We start from the raw sequence: 17,809 nt of genomic DNA, 5'->3' as shown, positions 1-17,809 counted from the left end.
ACTGAGGGCACCACTGTCCCCGCACCCTCTTGTCTCGGTGGCGCTTGCCAAGGGCTCCCAGGTGGTCACGGCAGTGACGGGGGCTGAGCTCATGTTCCTGCCCTGAGTGGTGCTTTCCCAGTACACAGGCTCGTTACTGGCATGACCGTGCTCAGAGCCACATCAGTGTGACGATTTCACCACAGCGGCGGCAGTGGATTAGAAATTTGCAATTAGTTTTATTACCCAGCTAGCGCGGGCCAGGCAGCTAATGAAGCACATCATGCGAGCGGGGGGCAGGCGAGTGGGGTGGGCTGCGCAGGATGAAATATTCATTACTCCTACCCCTGTTCACTGGCCGACATCGTGGCTGATGCCCTGCCACGGCCACATAAATCACCCCGCTCAGCCCTGGGACGAGAGCAAATTGAAGATTAACAGGCTCCGGGGACTCGCAGCTGCTCGGAGAGGAATGCTGAAGAGGGAACAGGGCAGTGGGGCGTCCTGGGGGGGAAAGGGGCCACAGCCACTGGCACAGCAGTGCGTGGGCACAGGGATCAGACCGTGCCCGGCCATGCCGGGGTGCTCCGAAAAGCCAAGGTGCAGGGCAGGATTCTCAGCTGCTGCACCCCAGAGAGCAGGTTTGGGGTGCAGGACAGGGCTGCCCGTGTGCCCCCATCTGCTGGGGACACCGGTGAGCGTGGCTGGTGCCTGCAGAGCTGCGGGCAGGGAGCATCTCCCCTGTGGGACCCGGCAGAGAGGCGCTATCGCTGCCTGGCACGCTAATTAAACGACTGCGGAGACGCCCTCTGCCGTCACCCCTCACTACACACACAAATTACATCCTATATGTGTTTTATTTACTGTGCCATTTTTAATTAAATCTGCAATCGCTTGCTGGCAGGGCAGAGCTGGGCTCACCCTGATGGGGACAGGGATGAGATGGGGACAGGGATGGGGATGTCACGAGGGGGGGTGCTGGCGGGGCTGGCAGTTCTGGCCTCAACTGAGGGGGACAGGAGCCATCTCAACCATGGACACAGCCTCCCGTCTGATGAGCAATAGCTCATCACTCTGCACACAAGGAGCGCGTAGGGGCTCTGTTTGTGCGTAGGGAGGATATAGGGGCTGCATTCATGCACAGGGATGGTATAGGGGCTGTGTATGTTCACAGGGAGGGTAGAGGGTCAGCTTTCATGCACAGGGTTGTGTAAGGGGTGTGCTTGTTTGCAGGGATCATATAGGGACCGTGTTTGCTCACAGGGGTGATATAGGGGCTACATTCATGCACAGGTAAGGTATAGGGGCTGCATTTGTGCACAGGGAGGATATAGGGGCTTCATTTGTGTGCAGGGAGGGTATAGGGCCTGCATTTGGCACAAGCCTGGTGTGGCTGACGGGCCGCAAGGGGCTGGGGATGCAGGTGCTGCTGAGGCTATCAGGGACGTGTCAGTACCCAGCACGGTGTCTGGCCAGGGCTGGCAGCACTGCCCAGGGCTGCTCCCGGCAGGCAGGAGCCTGGCAGCCTGCTTGCGGCCCTGTCTCCCAGGAAAAACCACATCCTGTAACAGAGCCAAACAAGAAATCATCCTAAGTGCCCAGATAACAGCACTGTGTGCGGGCATGTTGCTGAGAAATGGCTGGGGAGATACGGATGGAATAAATCACGGGTTGAAGGCACAGCTGCCTAAGGGAAGGAGAAGTCTTTTTCAGTGGTGGTGCTGGGACGGAGGGATCCGGGATTCACCCTGGGTGAAACCTGTCCATGTCCCGCCAGCACCTCGGGGACGTGGCGAAGGCTTGAACAGGTGATGACGGTGTTTTGAGGAGGGACAAGTGTGGGAGGAAGCCTTAGGAGAGCTAAATCTACTCCTCAAACACACACCAGCTCCCCTGCAGCACTGCACTGGTTGTTCTGCCCAGTGCTGAGGAGAGGGGCCACCCCTGGGAGCTCTTGCACCCCAAAAATGCATTGAGGGTCCCCCAGGAGGGAGCAGCGCCTAGCCTCGGGGTGCTACCTGCTGCCTGCTCCTGCCCACAGTGGCACAGCTGGCTCCTCCACGCCACGGTCCCAGGGTGGCCCAGCACAGGCTGCCGGGGGATGCTGGGGGGCTTCCCACGCCTGCCCAGGGCTCAAGGCACCCACAGTGTTTGGGGTGCCCCGAAGAGCCCTGTGAGCACCAGGAGGTCCTGCTGTCCCTGAGGCAGCCTCCCTGCTGGCTGGCCAGCCCCATACCTGCCTCGCCGTGCTGGCCCCCCCGTACTCCTCCAGCCCCCCTTGATTAATCACAAGCTGGAGCTGCCAGCAGCTTATCTTTTGCTTTAATAGCTGAATAATTTAAAACCGCTGTTTGCCGGCATCTTAATTGCTTTTGCTTCAGGTGCGGAGGCCAGTGGGAATGCAGAGCAGGGCCCAGGAGGCTCTGCACGGCCCCACAGGGACACAACCCCTTGGTTTCCCAGCTGGTGGCTGTCCCCAGGGAGCGGGACTGGCACGGTGGCGGGAGGAATGGGGTGTTTTGCTGGGAAGAGGGTGAGATGGCAAGCCGGCTGTCCCCAGTGGTGGCTGTCCCTGCCCCAGAGCCAGGGGACAGGGATGGTGAGTGCTCGGGGAAGCCCTGGAGGGTGGCTCTGGTCTCTGGGGACAAGGGACAGCAGGCTGATGCTGGAGCCCCGTGGGAGCAAGGGGGCCGTGGGAGTGGCTGCAAAGCCCCTGTGGGCTCCTGCATGGGAAGGGGCAGAGGGGACACACTGCCTCTCCCTCCCTGCCAACATCACAGGGACACCATGGTCCCTGTCACCCCCCAGCCCATCCCAGGCTCCGCTGCTCCCCCGCACCCACCTGCCCGCCCCTGGCTCTGTCTCCCACAGCCACCGTCATCCTCAATGAGCTGAACTGGACGCAGGCACTGGAGGACGTCTTCATCGAGAACCGGAAGGAGGATCCCTCCCTGCTCTGGCAGGTGTTCGGCAGCGCCACCGGCGTCACCCGCTACTACCCCGGTGTGTGGCGGGGGGCGGCGGGGGGCAGTTGATGGGGGGGGGGGGTTGCTGGCCAAGGGCAGCCCGGGCCCTTCTCACCATGAGGTGCGGGCAGGCATCTCCCGGCACTGGCCCTGGGGGCCACCTGGCACACGTAACTATACTGTGCCAAAGCCCATTGGTATGAGCTCCCCTCTGGAGCCTACCGTTTCCTCAGCAGTGGGCATCTCCCTGCCCTGTCCCCCGCGTCCCGCTGTCCCCAGCCCCGGGACAGCCCCACCTCGCTCACCACCTGCCTTGCCCCCACAGCCACCCCGTGGAGAGCCCCCAATAAGATCGACCTCTACGATGTGCGCAGGCGGCCCTGGTAAGGGGGTGCTGGGTGGGGATGGGGGGTCCCCTTGCCAGCCCTTCCCGGCCAGGAGCAGCCAGCTCCCTCCCCTTTTCATTTCACACATGGTTGTCATTGGCAAACAGACACCATAACATGGGCAGGGGCATCTGAGCTGTGGCTCTAGGCTTCTGCTCCCCTCCCCTCTTTCTGGGAAGGCAGAGCAGGATGGAGAGATAAATCCTTGGATACAGGTCAGGCATGGAGAGCTGCCCCTCACCCTGCTCCTGCCTGCAGCCGCAGCTGCCAGCGCTCAGTCCCGGCCAGCATTCCCATCCAAACAGGAAAACAACCAGTGCTTGGAAATCATGAGCCGGGAGGATGGAGAGAGAAACGGGCAGGCAGCGCCAGGCTGTGGTTAAGCGATAGCTGCAAGCAGCCATTTAGCCACACACTGAGTGAGGCAGGATTGAATCGATTCCCCTTAGCCTAGGAAGAGGTGCCGGCTTGGCAGCACTAATTATCGTGCTGCCCATGGGGCTGGGGGAGCTGTGGCCCTGTCCGGCCCACAGTTGCTGCCTAAAAATGTGGGCATGGAGAGGAAAGCAGGCACAGGTCTCCAGCATGTGCCCGGGGAGCCCTGTATCCCCAGAGAGCACCCCCTGCCTGTCCCCCTGCCTGCACCGGGAGCTGCCCCCTCTCCTTGTCAGAAAATTAATGGCCCTGTTACTATTTTTAATTGTCTTTGATTGCTCCACATTAATTATTAACTGTTCTCCGTCAGGGCGTCCATGCGGGTTATTGGCAGAGGGGGGACTGGCAGGTTGTTTCTGGGGGGGCTGCTGATGCATATAGGGGCTACCGAGCCCAGCTAGCCTGGCTGCCTGCCCACTAGCCAGGCTGGCCACACACTCACCCACCCAGCCATGGAGGAGCAGCAGCACCCTTCGTGCTGGGGGCAGCACAACCCCAGGGACACCCCTTTGGGGTCCTCTCCTGCCCTCGCACCGGGGTCTGGTGCAGCACACAGCCCTCACCACTCTGCTGCTGGGCCTGGCAGGGGCCACGGTCCTGCCTGCAGCCTCGGCGGGGCCGCCAGCGCCGCTCGCCTGCCTTCCCCTCCCTTGATGAATGGCGCTATTAACCACAGCCTTCTCCCACAGAGCCCAGGGTATTCATCTGAGCGGGGCAGCCGGAGATGGATGCGCTGCCACAACCCATTACGAGCAGCATCTTAGTTGGGCTCTATGCCGTGCCGGCAGCCCAGCCCCGGGGAGTGGGTCAGACACCGAGCCCCCTGGCCCCTGCCAGCCAGCAGGAAGCCCGCAGGCAGCTGCCTGCCCATCGTGCACCCCAGCATGAAGGGGAGAGTGTTGGGGGGACACGACGCCCACACCGGCAGGGCCCCACGTGCCAGCACCCTGCATCACACCTGGGTAATCACTTGTAATTAGGGTACATCAGGACCTGGGATTAGCAATCAGAACCTGCCCCTTCCCCAGTCCTCCCCAGTAATGGTGAGTAATTGATACTAATAACACACTAATTAATTTGCATCAGGCCTGATCTTGATCAAGCCAATAATGAGGCTCCCTTGGACTTCAGCCATGATAGGATCAGGCCCCATATGATGGGATGGGGAGGCTGGGCTGTGCCTGGCCATGGCTGGGATGGGTGCTGAGCACCACACCGGCCCCCTCCCATGCAGGATAGCACAGCAGGGCTGGGAGCAGGATGGGGTGCTTCGAGGGGTGAGGAAGGGTTCCCTAATTGTTTTCAGGGGGGAGGATTTATGTAGTAGTATTATTTTTCCTCCTTGTAGCTAAAAATAACCTAATCAGCCTGGCCTTTGAAGCTTCCAGGGGGGGTAAACAGCATCTTAATATGGATGTGTGTGTCAGCATAATCAGCGTGCAGAAAAGGGCCTGCGATGATGGAAGAGTTTAGCATTTAGAGCTCATTAGGCTGATACGGTACCAAGCGGCGGGTCGCTGGCGGTCTGCCGTGCCGCACTGTGCCACATCCTCGCCTCCGCTCGCCCACTGCCGCCTTATCCCTGCTCCTTGCCGCAGGGTCACCCTGGCAGAGCTTTGTTCTTGGGCTGCACCCAGCAGGGTTGGGGTCCCCCCAAAATGAGTTGACCCCACTGACCCCCCTCTGCACCCCACAGGTACATCCAAGGCGCCTCCTCCCCGAAGGACATGGTCATCATTGTGGATGTGTGAGTACATGGGTGGGGGCCATAGCCAGGCTGAGCCAGGCCAAGATGGTGGCACAGCTCCCTGGGGTGCCACTGTCCCGCTGGTGGCCCCTGGGAAGCTGTGTGGGACAGCGCTGGCGGGGAGCCCCGTGCCCCCTCGCTGCTGAGCCCCTAGCACCCCTCTCTCCTGCCAGGAGCGGCAGCGTGAGTGGCCTCACGCTCAAGCTGATGAAGACCTCAGTCTATGAGATGCTGGACACCCTCTCAGATGATGACTATGTCAACGTGGCCTCGGTGAGTGCCACAGGGTGGGCGGCAGGGCTGTGCCCCCCAGGCAGCTCCCAGCTCTCTGCTGTGCGAGCCCTTTTGCCCCAGACCCACCTGGCCAGGGGCTCTGCAGAGAGAAAAATGCCATTTTTATTTTCTTCTTAACCACCCACCTGCACATAAGCAAGGAGATGGCTGCTCAGGGCTCAGCTGTATGTGGTGGCAAACGAAAGCTGTCCCCATCACGGGGTGTTTGGCAGAGATGCTCCTGGGGTGATGCCAACCAGCCACCTCCTCTCTGTCACCAGCCAGTGACATCATGCCCCCTGTGGCGATGTCACCAGCCTGTGACCTCACGCAGCACAGTGGCCATGCCACCGCATCTGTGCATCGCTGGGCGCCCAGCCCATGCCGGCCCTCCCCTGTCTGGCCGCAAGCACGCCGGCACTAATTAACGTGTCTGGCCTGGCTCTGTTAGCTGGATCGCTGCTTCCCTAACGAATGGGCCCTGTTGCCAGCAAATGAAGCTGTAAGTGAGAGGCAGCACCTCCTCCTGCTGCTGGCACAGCACAGCACGGCATGCCTGCTTGCATGAGCCTGAGGGGTCCTGCAGAAGAGAGGGTGCAGGTGAGCCCTGTGCACCCACAACGGGTGGCTCAGTGCTGGATTTAGCCCAAGCTAAGCCCTGGTCCCAGCATTGGCCATCCCCGGGACGTGGGACATGGGATGCTCTGGCTGCCTCCAACCCATGGGAGCTGAGCATGGTGGGTGGTTTGTGCCCGCTGGGGGCTGCCTTTGGGTCTCCATCCCCTTTCTGCGACCTGCTGCCCTCCCTTTCACCTCCCAGTTCAACGAGAAGGCAAAGCCAGTGTCGTGCTTCAAGCACCTGGTGCAGGCCAACATCCGGAACAAGAAGGTCTTCAAGGAGGACGTGCAGGGGATGGTGGCCAAGGGCACGACCGACTACAAGGCTGGCTTTGAGTACGCCTTCGACCAGCTGCAGAATGTGAGCTGGGGGCCGGGCTGCAGGCTGGGAGGGGGCAGAGTGCACCCATGGGTGCTGGGGGCAATGGAAGAGCTCTGAGCACCTGGCTGCTGCCCCATGCCTGGGGCTTTGGTGTGCAGAGGGCTCCTTGTCCTCCTTTGCAATGCTGGGGGGGGGGGTTATCCCACCCCCCGGCAGGCTGTAGCCAAAGTTTTGCTGGAGCCGTTGCCCTCTGGGTTATTAGAAGTTAACAGGACTGGGCAGAGGGGGCTGGATCCAGCCAGACACTGTGCCAGAGGCAAAATAAAGATGAATGGTGCTATTAGGTGCTGAGCGGCAATAACCACAACATCGTTTCCAAGCAGACAGCATACCTCCTCCTGCCTGTTCACCCCAACCACCCTCACCCTGGAGAAACAGGCCAGGAAAAGAGAAGGGTCAGGGCCAGCCCTCCTGCCCGCATCCCGCCCTGTGCCCGGCGCCACTCGCTCTGAGTCCAGCCTCAGGCGCCATCTCTCTGCCCCACAGTCCAACATCACGCGTGCCAACTGCAACAAGATGATCATGATGTTCACGGATGGCGGCGAGGACCGGGTGCAGGACGTCTTTGAGAAGTACAACTGGCCCAATAAGACGGTGAGGGGGGCTGTGGGGCCATCTGCCAGGCTGGGGCTGCTCGCCAGGGAGGGAGACGGCTGCCGCAGCTCCATTGCCGGCTTCCGCCTCATTTGCCACAAGCAATGTCGCCATCCTCTCTCCCCGACAGTCTGCTCCTGCACCGAGACACCGCCCTGGTAATGGTGCGGCTGATGTGCCGGCGCCGTTCATAGCCGGCGCCCACCTTGGCGTGCAGGAGGCACGGGGCCAGGCACCCTGCGGACTGCTGGGGGAGGATGGGGCTCCAGGGGCCCCCCCGCCCCGAGAGTCTGCCCTGGGGGGAGCACACCCCAGGCATGGGGGACAGGGCTGCTCGCAGGCAGGAGGGTCCCCATCGCCACCCAGCTCCCCAGCACCTGGAGACCTGTGGGGTGGGGGGATGCTGGGCCATGCAGGACCCTCAGAGAGCACAGACCCCTCCCTGCACAGCGATGCCCCAGCACAAGGATCTCCAGTCCCAGCGGGGTAGTTGGCTTCAGCTGATGGGGGACAGGACTGGCCAGCTCCAGTCAGGGAGAAAGGGGCTCCCTACCTACCTGCCTGCCAGCGCAGCCAGCGTTTGCAGGAGCCTTCTGCCTTCCTGCGCTTGGCCACAGGCAGCACCGTCTGCGTGGCAGAGAGCAATGCCACACTGTCCCCAGGGAGGTTGCCATCAGCCAGGAGCACCCGAGTGTGGAAGACCGGGGTGCCCGGCAGACGGTCCTCACCGCCGCACTTTGGCACAGGTGCGGGTCTTCACCTTCTCCGTCGGGCAGCACAACTACGATGTGACCCCGCTGCAGTGGATGGCCTGCGCCAACAAAGGTGAGTGGGGCTGGCACCTGGCCGGCACGGGAGGCTGCAGGATACTCTGCTCACCCCTCACACAGGGGCTGGCACCAGTGCTTTGGTGCATGCCGCTGCCAGCAAGGCGCTGGCTGCAACCCTGGAGGGCTGGACAGCAGGACGGAGAGCAGGACAGCCAGACTGCCGGAGAGGCAGTCAGCCAGCTCTTCAGCTGGTTTTCTCTTTCTTTTCCAAGGTTACTACTTCGAAATCCCCTCCATTGGCGCCATCCGCATCAACACACAGGTACAGCAGGGTGCCGGCAGGCAGGCAGTGCTGCCCGCCCAGCAGCCACAGGCAGAGCTGACCTCCCAGGGGTGCTCTGCCTGGGGGTGTGCTCAGGCAGCCCCACCTGCTGCAGAGAGCCCAAAGGCTGGCAGCAATTGTGGCAGCAAGCTGGGGAGCCGAGCTGAGCCCTTGGCCAGGCCTCACACTATTGAAATAAGTAATTCGTCTTCTGCAGCTCCCCACAGACCTGCTGCCTTTTGAGTGACTAATTATGAAACATCAGGCGTTAATCAGCAGAGCAGAGCCGAGCGCGGGCAGGGAGTGAGCGCAGTCAGGGAGGGAGCGAGCACAGGCAGGGAGCAAGCAAAGGCAGGGACAGCCCCAGCAGATCCAGGCATGTCGGCCCTACACCCCATTCCTTGCCCCTTTTCTGCCCCTTTTCTTTATTGGGTGCACAGGAGGTGCTGTGGTGGGCAGGTGATGGGGTGCCCCTGAGTGGGGCAGCCCCTTGGTGCAGGGCTGGCATCATGGCACAGGGGCTGCCCCCCCACCCAGAGGTCTGCCTTGGCAAGGTGAGCCAGGATAAGGGAAACCTGCCCCGGGAGAAGATCCCAAAAGGTCTGTGGTGGCAGATGGGGAGACAGAAGGGATGTGGTCTGGGCATGATGGAGCATGCCCAGCCCTGGGGACATCTGGGAGCTGGCGGTGGGGGGGGGGCTCTGTCTAGCACTGCCTGGGGAGCCCCTGCCCTGCCCTGCCCATGCATGGCCGATGGCAAGCAGTGCCTTGTTTGCATCTCAACAGGCCCATTTGGTTCCCAGCTGGAGCCATTACCCTCAGGTTTGGTAGCTGCCAACCCCCTCCTTTAGCTTAGCCTGCAGCTGGGGGCTGGCACCAAGCACCCTATTAATAATCCCTGGGGTGTGCATGGGGACAGGGGTGTCACCAGGTTGGAGCAAGGAGGCATCTGACTCCCATGTCATGCTTTCCCCTGCCCTGTGTCCCTGCAGGAGTACCTGGACGTGCTGGGCAGACCCATGGTCCTGGCTGGAAACCGAGCCAAGCAGGTTCAGTGGACCAACGTCTACCAGGATGCCCTGGTGAGGACCCCCAGCCCCAGGTGTGGGTGGGGACACTGGCTCTGGGGTCCCGCACAGCCGTGGAGTACAGGTGGGGACCCCCAGCCCGAGGGTCCCACACAGCCTTGGGGTGTGGGTGGGGACACTGGCCCTGGGGTCCCGCACAGCTCCTGCCCGCATCTCTCTTGCCAGGGGGGTGACCCCCCCCCTGCTGCCCACCCCCACCTCTGGGTCCTGGGGCCAGCGAGGAGCCACGGGACACCCTTCTGTGCTTGTGCAGGGGCTGGGCCTGGTGGTGACAGGCACGCTGCCGGTGTTCAACCTGACGGAGGACAGCAGTGACAGAAAGGTAGGAGGCTGTGGCTGCCACCACCCTGGCCGCACCGGGAACCCCAGGTGTGGGGCCTTGGTGGGGTTGGCAGGGTGCCCCAATGCTGGGTGCATGGCTGTGAAGTGGGGGACTGGCACTTCTGGGGTGCTGCCTGCTCTGCACCCCCCTCTCTGGGGTGAGACCAGGGATGACTGGCCATCCCCAAGATCCAAAATGGCCTTGGCTAGCTTTCCCAGTTCAATGGGGACAGCTGGCAGCTGCAAGTCCCTGGGAGGTGCAGTGTCCCATGGAGGGCTGCTGGGGGGCTGGCACATCCCACACTGTGCCACTGCAGTGTCTGCATCTGACCCACACCTTCACGGAGGGAGAAGAGATTCATCCCCCTGTTTCGCCATCCCTGTGCTGACGGTGGCAGGTGACGACCCTGCTCCCACCTGCCTCCCTCCCTGTGCTTCCTTCCAGAACCAGCTCATCCTGGGCGTGATGGGGATCGACGTGGCTCTCAACGACATCAAGAGGCTGACGCCACGATACAACGTGTGTGGGGGCTCTTTCCCTCCGTCCCTGCCCTGCAGTGCCTGAGCCTGGTGTGGGAGCCCACTGCAGGGAGCCCCGAGCTGTCCCCCCCAGCACCCCATAGCACCTCCAGCAGCACTGATGGTAGCAGGGCGCAGAAGCCACAATTGCAGGCAGGGACCAGGGCAGGCAGGGAGGCAGCAATCAGAGCTGGGTGATGCTCTGGGACCCAGAGCAGAGCCGAAACCCTTGCAGGGTCAGTGGGGAATAAGCTTTACTAGCCTGGGGAAAGGAGCAGCGGGTAAAATCCAGAGCTGGGGTAAGAGATGCTCTTGGCCTGAGAATAGAAATAGATGGATAGAAAAGGCTGAGCCCCGGGGGTGGCATGGGACGAGTTCTGCCTGCAGAGGTGAGGGTGATCACACTGGCACGGCACGGCACAGCACGGCATGCCGCAGAGCCACCTGGCTGGCTTCATCCCTCCTCCTGTCCTCCCGCAGCTGGGAGCAAATGGTTACGTCTTCGCCATCGACCTGAACGGCTACGTCCTGCTGCACCCCAACCTGCAGCCACAGGTGAGGAGGGGCCTGTCGGGGTGGCAGCAGCAGGGGTTATCAGGGCCCTGTGGGACACACGGCTTCCCAGGGTTGTTAGGAACTAATTGTGGGAATTGTGAGTTTGGACTCAGCGGTGGCTGTGGGAGCCCTGAGCCCTTCCCCGGCTCTCCCTTTCTGCCTGCAGATCATCAATTTCCGCGAGCCGGTGACGCTGGACTTCCTGGACGCTGAGCTGGAGGACGAGAACAAAGAGGAGGTGGGCAGACCTGGGGGCAGCTTTTGGGGTACAGGCTGCCCCCCCCGATCTGCAGTTGCAAGGGGCACTCAGCCCCTCCAGCCTGTCCCGGGCAGCGCCTCATCCTAAGGGCCCTGGCACGGCTCCCATGGGACCACAGTGGGGATGGGAGCTGGGTCACTGTCCCCTGGGTGCTAGCATGATGAGCCCCTCGCCAGGCTGCTCACCCCTTGCCCCTGCATCCCACGGGTCCCCAGTGCCACCCCACTGGGGTGGCTGCCTGTGGGCACATGGCTGGGCTCTCTGACCCTCAGTTGCCTCCTCTGTGTCCCCCAGATCCGGAGAAGCATGATTGATGGGAACGATGGGCAGAGGTTCATAAAGACCCTCATCAAGTCCCTGGACGAGGTAACACTTCAGGGGAAGGGGGTCACAGCCAAAACTACCGCCGTGCTGAGCTCCCAGCCCCAGCAGCGGGGAGTGAGGGGCTGTGGCCGGCACCGGGCTCGGAGCCGGGATGCCATGTCACCGCGCTGGCAGGGTCCTGGCACTGCGGAAGCCTGACTGGCTCCCTCTGACCTACAGCAATACATCGACGAGGTGTTCAGGACTTACACGTGGGCCCCCATCAAAAGCACCAACTACAGGTGAGCGGCGCTGCCAGGGCACCCATGATCGCCCCGGCATCAGCTGGACCCACACCAGCACAGGGCTGTGGTCTTGTGCCTGCAGCTCGGGAGGTCCCCAAGGCCACCAGGAATGTGTCCTGTGGGCTGCGGGGTTGCAAATGTGCCATCACATCATTGCACGCAGCCAGTGATGGTCTAGAGGGCACTCCCAAAAGTGCTGCCTACCAGCATTCAGCACTGCTGAGCCGGGCCACGGTCCCCAGGGCTCAGGACAGGCGCTGCAGGGCTGGCCTGCAAGGTGCCAGAGAAGGGACACCCTGCCACCGCCTGCCTGCACAGCCAGGGGCTCACACAGGTCTCTGCCTGCTCCGGGCTGGGTGGCAGTGATGCGCACCCACCCTGCAGCGCAGGCAGTGGCTTCAGAGGCAGAGGAGAGCAAAGCTGCCCTCTGCATTTATCGTTCCATTTGCACCAGTTTGGACTAGCACACATGTAAAAAAGACCCCGGCATTGTCATGTTTGTGCTGTCCAACTTGTGCTGCCTTCATCCTGTGAGGAACTGTGTGGTCCCCCTGCCACCCAGTGTACTCTCCTCCTCCTCGCCACCTGGCTCAGGAGGGGCTGGCAAGGGTCACAGCCACCTCCCAGCGCTGCCATGTGTTTCCTGCGCAACCCCGGTCCTGTCCCCTATGGTGGCACCCCTCCAGAGCCAAGCAGCAGTGTCGAGGAGGGAACAATGACATGGGGTGACACAGCTGGGGCTGGGGCTGCAGGCTGATCTGTAGGGCAAAAGGTGCTGCCAGGAGCCCTGCGCTCCCATGGCTCCCTACCGCGGCAGGGGGGTTCCCTGGGACACCATCAGCACAGGGTGCCACCAGCACTGAACAGAAAAAAGTCACCACCCTCCTCTTGCCACCTGTGGTTTGGGGTGCCACCACCTCTGCCCTCTGTGCTGGTGTGCCACCATCTCTGCCATGCTTTTTGGGGTGCCACTACCTCTGCCATGCTTGCTGGGGTGCCCAGTCCGTGCTGCCAGGCGCAGGCAGGACTAGCTGGAGGGGTGGCTTGGGGGGCCGAGTTCAGGTCCTGGTGGCTCAGATGCAGGTGTGACATCCGATGAGAGTCAGGAATGTGGCCCTCACCCGCTGGTGCTCGCTTATCCCAGGCAGCACCTGGCAGAAACACCATCCCTGAAGGCCGCCAGCCACTGCAGCTGGCACCCAGGAGTCCAGCTCCCTCTGGCAGCATGTCCTGTGGGTTCAGCAGCCCCGGCAGCACCTCCTTTCCTACCCCATCCTGCACCCTGCATGCCAGACCCCTGGCTGGTGGAGCCCTCTCCTTCCTGGCTCACCAGTAGCTGGTGCCCATGTAATGGTTGTCTTTGGTCTCTCCTCGCTGGGAAGGTTTTGTCCCTTCCTTTGAGGGCTGTGTCTCTTCCCGCCTTCCTCCCTTACAAGGATGTCATGTCCCTCTTCCATGTGTATCTCCCTCGGTTCCCAGGCGGGCGTGTCCTGCCCATCTCAGCCCTGGCTGGACCAGCTTGCCACCTCCTGTGCTCGGGGGTGCCCCCGGGATGGCCCTGGGTGCCACCAGGATGACCCTAAGTGCTCTGGGGACATCTCTGGCTGCCACCAGGGTGGCCACATGTGACCCAGGATGACCCTGGGTGCTCTGGGGATGAACCTGAGTGCCCCAGAATGGCAGTAGGTATGCTGGGGATGACCCTGGATGGTACCAGAATGGCCCTGCATGCTCCAAGGGTGGCCTTGGGTGTCCCACGATGACCCTAGGTGCTCTGAGGATGGCCCTGGGTGCCACCAGGATGACCCTGGGCACTCTAGGGATGACCCTAGCTGCCCTCAGGACGGCACTGAGTGCAGACTCTGGAGAGAAGGATGCAGCGGAGCGTGTAGGAGCCCAGTGCGGCTCCTGCCTGCCATCAGCCAGGGCTGGGTGCTGCCATGGGGTGCCAGGCAGGATCTGGGGGCCAGCCAAGGGCTCTGGGTGAGCATAAAGCCTTACACCGCCTGTCTGCTCTCCCCCTCCACAGCCTGGGGCTGGTTCTGCCTCCCTACAGCACCTACTACATCCAGGCCAACCTCAGCGACCAGATCCTGCAAGTGAAGTGTAAGTAGCCCCTGGCTTTCCCCACTGCCCTCCTGCATTCCCACTCGCCCCCACGCCGGCCTGCGGCTGTCAGGGGGAAAAAACACGAAGCAAAAAATTGCAAAAAGAGATAGGGATCACTATGAGAGGAAGAAAAAAAAAAAAAGAAAAATTAAAAATAAGCGAGGTGTGAGTAGAGGTGAACGCACAGAGGGAAGGCGAGCTGCCTGCCTGGGGTGCCCCGGGGTGCCAGGGTTTGGTCCTCACGCTTTGCACCCCAAAACCCAAGTCCCCAGCTGCAGGCAGGCGCTGCCCGGCGCAGGCAGGGGCTGCACTGCTGCCTGTTCGCCTCCTGGGGACGAGGGATGACGCTGTAGCAGCCAGTTAATTTGCGAGCCTGGGAAAGTCTGCATGGATCTCTTTAATTTCCTTTGGTTTATTACAATTCTTTGGTTTCGGTTTAAGCCATTTATTCTTTTTATAAGTTCGGTTTCGGTTGGTTTCGATTTTCATTTGGAATTAATCTGTGTACATGTGTGTTAGCCTGGCCCCCCCCTTTCTCTCTCTTTCTCTCTCCCCTGACCCCAAGCCTTTTTCCCACCACAGGTCCACGCTGCTCCCGGGGACCCTCTCCCCATGGGAGAACTGAACCCTTCCCCTCTCCCCTCCAGTTCCCCCCATTTCTCCCCCTCGGCTGCCGTGGCGGCTCGACCCCAGCCCTGCTCCAGACCCGGCCCCTGCCGCCCCCTCCATCCATTGGCAGGAGCCCCGTGTCCCCGCGGGGACGAGGCCAGGCTGTCCCCATCCCCGGGAGGGGGGATCCCCCCATCCTCCCCGGCTCTGCCCGCCGTGCCGTGCATGCCCCCAAACTCAGTGAGGACATTTGGATATCAAGACTGTTGCAACTGTTTGCTACTGACTCTCATTTTCCTTTGGAGTATTGAATATATATATATATATATTTCTCTAGTTATATCTTTGCATCTTTTTTTTTTTTATTCTTATTTCACCGTGGCCTTTTCTTTTCCTTTCGTTACTGGGTTTTTCTTTCTTTTTCTTTTTTTCATGTCGTTTTTTGCAAGAGGTTTCCTTTTGGTATGATTATGATACACAATATTTTTATTCAAACAGCAATTGAATAAAATATTGTTTGTGCCCCCCTTCCCCCTTTCCACCCAACCCCCTTTTTTTTTGTTTGTTGTTTTTTTGTTTGTTGTTTTTCTTGCTTTCTCTCTATGGTGGATTCACACAGTACCAAACATCAAAATGAAGGGCAAGTATTTTCAGTCTCAGACCACTCACCTTCACCACCCCGTCCCCTGCCCCGTGTCCAGTCCCCCCCCAGCCCCCCTGCTTGCCCATCTCCCTGCCCGTTTGCCACGCCGAACCTGCAAACCGCCACCGACTCGCCCTTCCTTCCTCCTCCTCTCCTCCAGTTCCCCCTTTATTTGAAAGCAACATGTCTTGTTCTGTCCATGAGAGCTTTGTCACGACGATCCCCCACTCCCTCCCTGCACATTGCTCCCAAACCTGGTATGATATCGTTCAAGAGCCGATCTCGTATGAAACTCTGCTGTTTTCAATCCACAAGGTTTTTTGTAGCTAGTTTGATACCCTGCTCTTCCTTCCTCCTCCTTTACTTGCTCCTGTCTCCCCACTCGCCTCCTCCGGCTCCTTGTCCCCCCGTCCTGGCTCTTCCGCTTCCTCCTCCCCAAGACAACTCAACCTGAAAGGGATAGGGCTGTGCAGGGAGCAGGGGGCTGCGGGGTGGGCACCCAAAGGTGGCGGGGACAGAGGCAGGTGGGGGACCCAGTCCTCTGCCACCGTTGCCCTCTGGGACAGGCTTTTTTGGGGAAGCCCCCCAAACAGAAATCCTCAGCAAAGGTGGGGATAGGACCACTCTGGGACGATGCCACCCTGTTGCATAGGGGACGGCCCTGTGGGGATGCAGGGTGGCCGAGCCCCGGGGTGCTGCACTGCCTGCTCCCATGGCTGCTCGGTGGCTGTCCCCCCTGCCCCAGGGCCCAGCATGGCACGAAGCCCCTGGCAGCTGCAGCGTCCCGGTGCCATCCGTGTCCCCTGGGAGCAGTCAAGTTTGAGCCCTAAGTCCCAGCGAGGCAGATGGAGGGGTGCCGGGGCTGGTACCCCCTGCTGCAGTGGAGCGGGATGTCGCCCATGCGACCCAGGGCAGGATTGGGCCCATGTCCCCGTGATGCCTGGCTGCTCGTGAGTGCAAGAGGGGTCCTGTGAGGCCAGACCCACAGCTCCTGTTCAGCCCCATGGTGGGCTGGGGGATGCCCCGGCACGCATGGTCCCTGGGGGGACCCACCGCCCCACTCCTTCCCGCACATGCCCTGCATGGCACCCCACACGTGGTGCCCGCCGGCAGCCTGCCCAGCAGCACCCACTCCCCAGCACAGGCAGGGGGATGGCTGCGGGGGGCACGGCAGCGCAGAGGGGGACGGGGGGACGGGGCCAGGCGGGCAGGACAGCGGGGAGGTGGAAGTGTCACCCTCAGCCCTGTTCTATCAGCTTTGAGTTGCCTCCTCCTGGCGCCCCTGCAATGGCAATGCTGATGGACCAAGTACGAGTGTTTTGTACTCCTCTCCTCTTCCTCCTCCTCTTCCTCTCATCGGCTTGTACCCAGCCCTCAGAGAGCAACAGTCCAACCTCTGGCTGTGCCCTGCAATGCACCGGGGGCCAGTAGGAGGGCGAGGGGGTGGCGGTGCCCGCCGGGGCGGCCAGCGGCCCCAGGATATCCCGCAGCATCCCCCCACGCACCCCCTAACCCAACTCGCTCCCACGAGCTGAACCCCGCATCCGCTGCCCCTCTGCCGGGGGTAGTCCCTGAGAGGCACCCCAAACCCTGCTGGGTTGTGACCCCCCTGCTTAAAGCAGAGCGAGGTGCCGGGCTGGCAGGTGAGCGTGGGCCCCCGTCCCCGTTGGGGTCCCACCACCCCAGGGAGGGAAGGGGGCCGCCAGCGCCCAGCGGCAGAGCCTGGCAGCACGTTGCACAGCACTTTGCTGGGCAGGCAGCCTCTGGTTGGACTGTCCTCATCAAGGTTCCCCGTTTGGCCATGTTGATGCCTGAAAACTCCTTTTTTTTTTCCCCCAACAACCAAGTGTTTTGGTGATCCTCCTCCGGCCAGGAGCGCAGCATGCGGTTCCCTGCTCTTGCCCACCCCCGTCCCCTCCCCGAGAGAGAGACGCCCCCACGCTCTCCCAAACATGCATATATATACATGTGCGTGCATATATATATGTGTGTGTGTCTCTGTGTGTCCCTGCGTACACGCCACCGGCCGCGCGTACGCAACCGCCCGCCTTCAGCCCGCGACCGAGCAAATTCGAGCCGAGATGGGCAAACCTCTCCCGATTTGGCTATAACTTTCCTTCCCGTGCGGTGCCAGCGACAGCAGAACGGCCTTTTCCTTCCTCTCTTGTTACCAAGAGCAGCAAATGCCTTTTTTTTTTGTTCCCTCCCCTCTCTCTCTGTCCGTCTCTCTCCCTCCTGGCCCCTGGCGTCCCCATCCCCGCTCCCCGCCGGATAACCTTCCCTTTCTGTTGCAGATTTTGAATACCTGCTGCCCAACAGCTTTGAGTCGGAGGGACATGTGTTCATTGCTCCCAGGTAGCTTTGCGTGTGCGCTTGCCGAGGTGTGCATCCACCCCGGCCCCACTGCCGAACCCCCTCATCGCCCCCCATCCTCGCCTCATCGTGCCTTGTCCCCCTCTCCCTGTCCCCTGTCGCTGTGTGTGTTGTGTGCCCGCTCGGCCAAGGGGGGCTGCCGCCGGGACCCCGGTCCTGCTCCGCCACCTGGTTGCATCCAGCACGGTATATATGCACCCGGTACGGCCCGACCTCTGCGCGTGCATATATAGGTATAGTTTCTGAAAATCCC

General features: G+C 61.5%; 1 protein-coding gene across 2 annotated transcripts in view; it reads left to right on the top strand.

Annotated features, from left to right (window-relative positions):
• The window catches only part of CACNA2D2 (calcium voltage-gated channel auxiliary subunit alpha2delta 2), a 227,150-nt gene that overhangs the window by 200,748 nt on the left and 8,593 nt on the right, over positions 1-17,809 (top strand). Inside the window, exons 7-24 of one of the 2 annotated variants that reach the window (XM_087743979.1) lie at positions 2,851-2,982; positions 3,271-3,328; positions 5,463-5,513; positions 5,687-5,786; positions 6,607-6,765; positions 7,273-7,380; positions 8,127-8,205; positions 8,423-8,472; positions 9,465-9,554; positions 9,814-9,882; positions 10,327-10,401; positions 10,881-10,955; positions 11,122-11,193; positions 11,509-11,580; positions 11,758-11,819; positions 13,852-13,928; positions 15,160-15,180; positions 17,478-17,538. In XM_087743979.1, coding sequence (XP_087600105.1) covers positions 2,851-2,982; positions 3,271-3,328; positions 5,463-5,513; positions 5,687-5,786; positions 6,607-6,765; positions 7,273-7,380; positions 8,127-8,205; positions 8,423-8,472; positions 9,465-9,554; positions 9,814-9,882; positions 10,327-10,401; positions 10,881-10,955; positions 11,122-11,193; positions 11,509-11,580; positions 11,758-11,819; positions 13,852-13,928; positions 15,160-15,180; positions 17,478-17,538 — 1,411 coding nt within the window. The remainder of the gene's footprint in view (positions 1-2,850; positions 2,983-3,270; positions 3,329-5,462; positions 5,514-5,686; positions 5,787-6,606; positions 6,766-7,272; positions 7,381-8,126; positions 8,206-8,422; positions 8,473-9,464; positions 9,555-9,813; positions 9,883-10,326; positions 10,402-10,880; positions 10,956-11,121; positions 11,194-11,508; positions 11,581-11,757; positions 11,820-13,851; positions 13,929-15,159; positions 15,181-17,477; positions 17,539-17,809) is intronic. The other variant, XM_087743980.1, reaches the window with a different exon arrangement.

Source organism: Nipponia nippon, unplaced genomic scaffold (genome assembly GCF_047370975.1).
Source record: "Nipponia nippon isolate SJK-2023a ecotype South Korea unplaced genomic scaffold, ASM4737097v1 scaffold_9, whole genome shotgun sequence".
NCBI lineage: Eukaryota > Metazoa > Chordata > Aves > Pelecaniformes > Threskiornithidae > Nipponia > Nipponia nippon.
This window is presented reverse-complemented; position numbering and strand designations above follow the sequence as displayed.